This window comes from Colobus angolensis, unplaced genomic scaffold (assembly GCF_000951035.1).
Source record: "Colobus angolensis palliatus isolate OR3802 unplaced genomic scaffold, Cang.pa_1.0 Scaffold349, whole genome shotgun sequence".
Taxonomy (NCBI): domain Eukaryota; kingdom Metazoa; phylum Chordata; class Mammalia; order Primates; family Cercopithecidae; genus Colobus; species Colobus angolensis.
Window position 1 is genome coordinate 734,558 of NW_012116810.1, and position 8,685 is coordinate 743,242.

Consider the following 8,685-nt stretch of genomic DNA (forward strand, 5'->3'; position numbering starts at 1 on the left):
GGGGCGGGGAGGATGGGGGAACCTGTGTAACCAGTAATTTTATATAAATTAGGTACTGGGCTACTACGGGGCTTTTCTGCACATAGCAGGTTGTCTAACATCCCTGGTCCCTGCCCCAAAAATGCCGGCAATGTTAGCCCAATTATGCCAACCAAAATACCTGCACAAACTTCCAAAATGCCAGTCACATCAGAATTTGCCCACTTCCACTGAGAGCTACTAAATTAACTACCCCCATTCACTTACTTCCTTTTCCAATGCAAGACCTCACACAAAATTAAGACTTGCCTATATGGTAAAGCGTTTAAGGGCTTTCACTATTGTAATATCTAACCTTGTTTTTAGACTCTCCCTTAATCACCTAGCCTTGTTTCTACATGAATAGGCTCCCTCAGCTGAGAAAGCCAGATGGACTCCTTTCTGCTCCTTCATTTACAAGGCTTCAAGGACTCCTTACCCACCCGCTTCCTCAAGGAGTTAACTTGTGTAAGCAGACTCTCAACATATCAAAGAGTTCAATTAACTGATAAGGTACTGAAGCAAGCAATGTAAGGAGTTCCCAGGATTTTGCTCAAAAGATAACACCACAAAGCCTTGAGTATGTGTCTGGCAGAGCCCCCATATAAAACATCTTAGGAAAGATTTAGAGCCCCTGCACCTGGAAACTGTTTGTTTCTCTGTAACCATTTATCTTTTTAAATTTTTTACATGTTTTTACTTCTGTAGAATTGTTGCAACTGAGCTCCCCTCCCCTTCCTAACCCGAAGTATAAAAGAAAATCAGGCCCCTTCCTGGGGCAGAGAGAATTTTGAGCGTTAGCCGTCTCTCGGTCGCTGGCTAATAAAGGACTCTTAAATTCGTCTCAGAGTGTGGCGTTTCTCTAACTCGCTCGCGTACAACACTACGGAGTTTGAAAGATGTGGGTTCAAATTCCTTCTTTATACTTTGTAGTTACATAATCTTAGGAAAATTACTTTCTCACTTTCAGCCTCTTCCTCTACAAGTTGCTGTGAGAATTAAACTTTATATACAGGCCAGGTGGGATGGCTTATGCCTGTAATCCCAGCACTATGGGAGGCCAAGGCACTTGAGGCCAGGAGTTCAAGACCAGCCTGGCGTACATAGTGAAACCCCATCTCTACTAAAAAATACAAAAATGAGGCCTGGCGCAGTGGCTCACGCCTGTAATCCCAACACTTTGGGAGGCCGAGGCGGGTGGATCATGAGGTCAGGAGATGGAAACCATCCTGGCTAACACAGTGAGACCCCATCTCTACTAAAAACACAAAAAATTAGCCTGGCATGGTGGCAGGCACCTGTAGTCCCAGCTACTCGAGAGGCTGAGGCAGGAGAATGGCGTGAACCCGGGAGGCGGAGCTTGCAGTGAGCTGAGAGATCGTGCCACTGCACTCCAGAGCAAGAAACAGAGCAAGACTCTGTTTCAAAAAAAAAATAATAATACAAAAATGAGCCACATGTGATGGCATGTGCTTGTAATCCCAGCTGAGGCTGAGGCACGAGAATCCTTTGAACCCAGGAGGTGGAGGTTGCGGTGAGCCGAGATCACGCCACTGCACTCCAGCCTGAGAGATAGAGTGAAACTCTGTCTCAAAATAAAAAAATAAACAAACATATACATACTGTACGTGGTTTTGGCTTTGCAAAATGCATATACACAACTCACTTAGCATGGGGCTTTATGCTAACTAAATGCTCAGTTTATAGTAGCTATTATTCTTAAATAATAAATGAAATAGCAGGGATTGATGCCATTTCACTGTCTACACTAATTTCAACTAAATGAAAGACAACTATATCTACACGCAAAAACATTTTTCAAATTACACAGTATGAAGGAAGTAAATGGAGTTCTGCAGAACTGGTTGGCTAGTGAAGCACAAGATTCAGATCAGTCTGCATTAAAAGCCATTCCAAATATTCCACAAAACAACTTAGTTAACCTACTGTTACCTGCTTGAATCAGAACTCACCAGCAACACCAGACAAGAACACCATCGGAACTCTAGCTCCCCTCAGGATCAGAATGGGCCAAGAAAAGGTTGGTGCTGGAGGATTAGGATAACCTTGGGAACATCCCTGAGCTTTGGGTCCAGATTAAAAAATGAGCAAATCAAACTAGCAGTGGTCTAACAGCAAAAGGGAATGAATATAGGATGTATCTTTATGAAGTCTGAGGACTTAGTTTAAAAGTTTCCAGAGGCCTGGTGTGGTGGCTCACACCTGTAATCCCAGTGCTTTGGGAGGCCGAGGCAGGGGGATTGCTTGAGCTCAGGAGTTAGAAGCCAACCTGAGCAACATAGTGAGAACTCATCTCTACAAAAAAATCAAAAAATAAGCTGGGCATGGTTATGTGCTTGTGGTCCCACCTACTCAGGAGGCTGAAGTGGGAAGATGGCTTGAGACAGGGAGGTCAAGGCTGCAGTGAGTGAGCCTTGATCACACTACTGCACTCCAGCCTGGGTGACAGAGCAAGACCCTGTCTCAAAAAAAAAAAAGTTTCCAGAAGGAATCTTAACTCTTACCTTCACCTTCAAGTCAGTTTTGTCAAAACTTTAATAAGCACTAAATATGTGCTGCCTTTATAAAAATATTTTCCCCAAATCTTCAAATAAAATGGATATGTTATATTTTCTGACACAGCTTAGTATCCCCTGATTGGCCAGACACAACCTTTGGTGTTAGTTAGTTCCCAGTTTGAGAACCTCGGAACTAACTAGATGATGTCTATTTTCTTCTAGATCTAAAAAGTTGGTGATTCAGACTTGATATAAAATCTGCCTTAAGAATAAAGGTACCTTATTTCACAAGAAATATTTTACACAAGTTGAATCATTTGTAATGCTCCAAGGTAGCTTCTTATTTAAAAACTTAAATGGTGAATTATTTTGTAAATAAAAAGCATCTCTTAATTATCTAGTTTAATCAAATTTAGCAAACTTTTGGGCACCTACTATGTGCCTAATAGTTTCAGGCTGTGTATAATACCAAAGTAGAATAAGAATTTTGTCATCTTAGGCAGCATTAAGAACTTGATGTGGCAGGCATTATTCTACATGACTTATTCATTTAATTCTCACAACTCTGTGGTCACTAGTATTATTCCCATCTTATAAATGAAGAAATTGAAGCACAGAGATGCTATATACCAGCCCAAGGCTACTAAGCTTGTGATTGCGCTGAGATTCAAACCAGGCAGTCTGACTCTATCCACTATTCTTCTTCTTTTTTTTTTCTGCCCCTTCCCTCTCCAATCCACTATTCTTGAAACACACAACAATTAGAAAATAGGATCTCATATAATAAAATACTAAATTATGCGGTACAGCACAAGAGGAAACAGGAGAAGGGAAAGAAAAAAAATGTGGCTGGGCGTGATGGTTACACTGCACTTTGGGAGACTGAGGCAGGAGAATTGCTTGAGCCCAGGAGTTGGAGACCAGCCTGGCCAACATGAAGAAGCCCTGTCTCCACAGAAAATACAAAAATTAGCCAGCATGCACCTGTAATCCCAACCACTTGAGAGCTGAGGCTGAAGGATCACTTCAGCCCAGGAGGTCAAGGTTTCAGTGAGCCAAGATCATGCCACTGCACTCCAGCCTGGGTGACAGAGTGAGATCCTATCTTGAAAGAAAGAAAAGAAAGAAAAAGAAAAGGAAAGGAAGGAAAGAAGAAAAAGAAAAAATATGTGAATTGATAGGAAAAGTCAAAGAGAAAATAGGCTTTCAGTTAGCTGGAGTTTGCATAGATGAGGAAGAAAGAGTATTCAGGAATCTATTGTGTGAATACAGGAGGACTCTAGTGGGAAGAGGGAGTAGATGACAATGAAACTTCAATAGGCAAGGGGAGGCCAGATTGAAAGGTCTTTCATTCCAGGCCCCAAACCAGTGAAAAAGATCAGAGGGTTCCTGAGCCGGAAGTAGGAAGGCCAAAACCTAAGCAGTATGTAGGACAAAATGAAAGGGAATAAAGGAGATTTTCTTATATTATCTTTAAGAAGCAGGGAAAGCAGAGATTTTACTTTTTTTTTTTTTTTAACTGTTGCGTTCCTAGCATCTAGCAGAGTGCCTTACACAAAGTAGGGACTCATTATATATCTGTGAGTGCCCGCATAAATGAAGAAATGAAGCGTACTAACAATGCAAACATTAACAGGATAAGAAATATTCAGCCAAGTACCATCCCTTCTGACACAGCAGAACACTCATAAGGGATCTGGGCCATTCCAGATCACTATCTTTCTTTCTGAAATGATACCCCAATCACTAGGGCTCTGTTCAGGTAGTGACCTTGTAAAGCCCGAGGAGCACCCTAAAGAAGGGAACACGGGAGGAGCAGGAAAGGGAACACGGGAGGACCAACGCCCAGATCTCGGCGTGGTCGCCTGAATGACCCATCTTAGTCCTTTGGGGTTGCAGAAGAGGGAATGCAAGTCCATCCCAGGACGGCCTCCGCCCGGCGGGGCAATAAAGGGAAATGACTGACGTAGGGGGCTCGAGCGCAGGGGCCGAAGGAGATGCGACACGAGGAAGAGGGGCCCCGGGCATAGGCAGCAAGGAAAGAAGTGGTCAGCGGAGTCTGAGGGAGAAAAGATGAAGAGGCGAGACGAGCGCCGGGCGGGGGACCACCACAAACAGTCCCCCCGACACTCACAGCCCTGGAAGGCACGAGCCCCTCACGACCAACCTGCCAGACGCTCTGAGGACTTCCCGGGTCAGAATGACAAGCCTCCACGGCTGTCCCCACCGAGCCAAAGCGCCTGGCGAGCGCGCTGGAGAGCGCATGCGCCACACCGGGCGCTTCCTCCACGTGGCCTGGAGCGTCGCCGAAACTACAATTCCCAGAATGACGCGCGAGCCCGCCCCCAGCAGGCGCTGTCGGGCAGAGGCGCTGCAAGGGTTGGTCAGTCCCACAAGAAGCGAGCAGGGCTGGTGCTGGGGCTTCTTCTCCTGAAGGGGTTGCAAGAGGGAAGACTTAGCCATGTCGTCCTTGATCAAAAGGGTGATCAGCACCGCGAAAGCTCCAGGGGCCATTGGACCCTACAGGTAACGAGGCTGGTGGGAGCAGTGACGGTCCCGGGGCGTGTGGGTTCGGGGATTCGGGCCCGGTTGGGGTCCCTCCGGGTCAGAGCCCCAGCGAACACGCAAGGAAATTGAGCCTGGAAAGGGGCAACGCACCCGAAGACCCACAGAGAGTTGGGAGCCACGATGGGACCGGGAGCCTGTACTCCACGGGATTTTGCTCGTTCTGGGGCTGCCTCGCTGCGGAACCCAGCCTGCCAGACAGCTGTCCCCGGTTAGAAGTCTTCAGACCCTGTGTTTTTTGGGGGAAGGGGGTAGTTTTTGTTTTCTTGGTAACAGCTTTATTGAGATATAATTCACTTACCATAAGATTCACCCCCTTTAACATGTACAATTCAGTGGCTTTGACCATACTCACAGTTATGCAGCCATCACCACTTTCTTCAGAACCATTTTCATCACCCCAAAAATAAATCCCATCCCCACTAGCATTCACTTCCCACTCTCCTCTGTCCCCCCACCCCCACCCCCGGCCCCTGACAATCTACTTGCATCTTCATGAATTTGCTGATTGTGGACATTTCCTATACATTTAATCATAAAACATGTGGTCCTTTATGACCCACTTCTTTCATTAGCTTCATACTTGGTCTACCCCTCTCTCAATTGAAAAGACCCCCATCAACAGCTCCCTCCTTTAAACCTCCTGCTGTGAAAAAGGCACTGAGATGTAGCAGAACAGAAATTATTACAGAAAACTTGGAAATAAAATGCAATGGGAGTAAGAGGGCAAGTGGGGTAGGAAGTAAAGGAGAAAAAAGACAAATTGATTTTAACTTGGGGTGGAAGAGGAAACAGAGCCCTCCCTCAATTGAGAAGAGCCCTGTCAATAGATGTGGTTGTCTCTTCTGTGGAGAGCTGAGTTCCTTTAACAGAAATGCTGAGCAAATCCCTGCACATCTACGCAAGCCACTGGTTTCTACAACATATAGAAATGCATTGTAATGTTTATCAATTCATTGCCCATTCTTATTTCCCACTACTAAATACAAATCGTAGCAAACATTATTTTCTAAGACTGTGCCAACATACTGTAGCTAAATATATGTATACTGGCCAGAAAGTCTAACCTGTTTTTGTTTCCACTTGTGCTTTTGTTTCCACTTGTCAGAAGTGCTTTTAAATGGAAAAGTTAATTTTATTTTTAAGCTTCATATTCTTTTTTTTTGAGACAGAGTCTCGCTCTGTCGCCCAGGCTGGAATGCAATGGTACCATCTTGGCTCACTGCAAGCTCCGCCTCCCGGGTTCACGACATTCTCCTGCCTCAGCCTCCCGAGTTGCTGGGACTACAGGCGCCCGCCACCTCGCCCGGCTAGTTTTTTGTATTTTTTTAGTAGAGACGGGGTTTCACCGGGTTAGCCAGGGTGGTCTCGATCTCCCGACCTCGTGATCCGCCCGTCTCGGCCTCCCAAAGTGCTGGGATTACAGGCTTGAGCCACCGCGCCCGGCCCCCTACTTCATATTCTTAAAATGTCTCAGCTTTAAAACTATTGGATCTTATCGTATGCATTGTTGGATACTTTCTTTTTCTAAGATAATTTTTTGTTTATTTTTAATTCTTCACTAAATTATACTTTGTAACCCTTTTTCAATTTTTTTTCTATTTAAAATACAGTTTATAGTTTCTGCTCACTGTTAAAGAACCAAAATGGGAAAACTTCTACAGCTGAAACATTTGAACTCTTATAGATGTGCATTGAATGCCTACTATATGCCAAGCACTTAGGAGTACAAAAATGTATAAAGACAACCCAGTGTGAAAAACATTAATATATATGGGGAAAAGAAAAATGAACATTTTAATTTAGCACATGCTCTGTGCCAGGCACCATGACAACCACCTTCTCTTAAGTCCCATCCCCATTTTACAAAAAGAAAACTGAAGCTCAAAGTCAAGGTCAGAGAGTCTACAAGTGACATTTTGATTTGAAGTCAAGCCCTAGCTCCCTCCTTTAAACCTGCTGCTGTGAGAAAAGACACTGAGATGTGGCAGAACAGGAATTATTATAGAAAACTTGGAAATAAAATGCAGTGAGAGTGAGAGGGCAAGTGGGGTAGGGAGTAAAGCAGAAAAAAGACAAATTGATTTTAACTTGGGGTGGAAGAGGAAAAAGAAGATTTAGGAAGGTTCCTTGTGAGAGGTAGTCCTTTGGTTTTGAAGGTTGGTTTTGTCATTTATAGTAGTGTTGTAAAGTTTGATTTTTAAATTAATTTATTAAGGATTTCAACAGGAAGTCATTGAGTGAAGGGCATGGAGGTAGAAGTCAGGTAGAGGGAATGGCTTGAGTGAGGGCATGGAGGTAGAAGAATGCATGGTATAAAGATTTTGGGGAGAAAGTTTTCATAATTCAAGTGCTACTTCTATCTTTTTTGTTTGTTTGCCAAATCTGTATATCACTTATAATTTACTTAACCTATTTCTTTGAGATGGCTAACTTCATTTTATTTAACAAGTTAATTGAAAAGGGAAACTTTACAACAGTACATGAAATAGAAAACATTTCAATAGAAAGTAATAGTAAAAAAAACTCAATTTTAAAAAAGGTGTTATTAAATTTTAGCTAGACTAGACATTACAGTTGGTTCAAAATCTGAGGCCTGCTCTCTCTTTGTTAAGAGTGAGGTTTCTTTAGCCTGGTACTGTGTCTCACGCCTGTAATCCCAGCACTGTGGGAGGCCAAGGTGAGAGGATTGCTTGAGGTCAGGAGTTCAAGACCAGCCCGGGCAACATAGTGAGACCCCATCTCTATTTAAAAAAAAAAAGTTTAATTAAAAACTTTCAATTGATGTTTTAATTTGTTTTCTAAAGATGATTTTTTTTTTCTCCTTAATGTAATCAAATGGCTAGAATCATCATTGCTAACATTTACTGATGCTTACACAGCAGCATCGGGCACTATTCTTTTTTTTTTTTTTTTTTGAGACAGAGTCTCGCTCTGTTGCCCAGGCTGGAGTGCAGTGGCACAATCTCGGCTCACTGCAACCTCCACCCCACAGATTCAAGTGATTCTCATGTCTCAGCCTTCCAAGTAGCTGGGATTATAGGCATGTGCCACCACACCCGGCTAATTTTTGTATTTTTAGTAGAGACAGGTTTCACTGTGTTGGTCAGGCTGGTATTGAACTCCTGACCTAAAGTGATCCACCTACGTTGGCTTTCCAAAGTGCTGGGATTACAGGTGTCAGCCACCACGCCTGGTCAGCACCAGGCATGGTTCTAAGTAATTTATATGCATGGTTATATTATAGTCCCCATTTTTCAGATGAAGAAACTGATGTGTGCAAAATTAAATCATTTGCCAAAAGTTACACCACTAAAAAGTGATGTAACAAAATTTGAATTTAGGAAATGGGTACTAGAGCCTAGTCTTAATCATTTACTTTGTTGTCCCTGGTGTAGATTGAAAAAAAAATTGGAAAAGGAGTCATTTTCTTACTGTGTTTTACTGTGTATGACTGACTCCTCTGAGAATACTGATCAAGAGTTGGACTTTGGATTTGAATTTTTGTTTTGCCTCTTTTTAATTATATAACCTTGCAGAGTGACTTAACCTCTCTTAGTTTGCTTCTTTGTCTTCTAAATGG

At 43.3% G+C, this 8,685-nt stretch overlaps 2 protein-coding genes across 3 annotated transcripts in view; one reads left to right on the top strand and one right to left on the bottom strand.

The window, feature by feature from the left end:
- POP1 (processing of precursor 1, ribonuclease P/MRP subunit (S. cerevisiae)) overlaps nucleotides 1-4,802 on the bottom strand; it is a 43,977-nt gene extending 39,175 nt beyond the window's left edge. The window contains exon 1 of one of the 2 annotated variants that reach the window (XM_011952728.1): nucleotides 4,705-4,802. The gene's annotated coding sequence lies outside the window, so the exon portion shown is untranslated. The remainder of the gene's footprint in view (nucleotides 1-4,704) is intronic. The other variant, XM_011952729.1, reaches the window with a different exon arrangement.
- A 53-nt stretch (nucleotides 4,803-4,855) lies between these two features.
- Nucleotides 4,856-8,685, top strand: part of HRSP12 (heat-responsive protein 12) — a 17,501-nt gene continuing 13,671 nt past the window's right edge. The window contains exon 1 of the mRNA XM_011952730.1: nucleotides 4,856-5,063. Within this exon, the coding sequence (XP_011808120.1) occupies nucleotides 4,999-5,063 (65 nt within the window). The 5' untranslated portion in view covers nucleotides 4,856-4,998. The remainder of the gene's footprint in view (nucleotides 5,064-8,685) is intronic.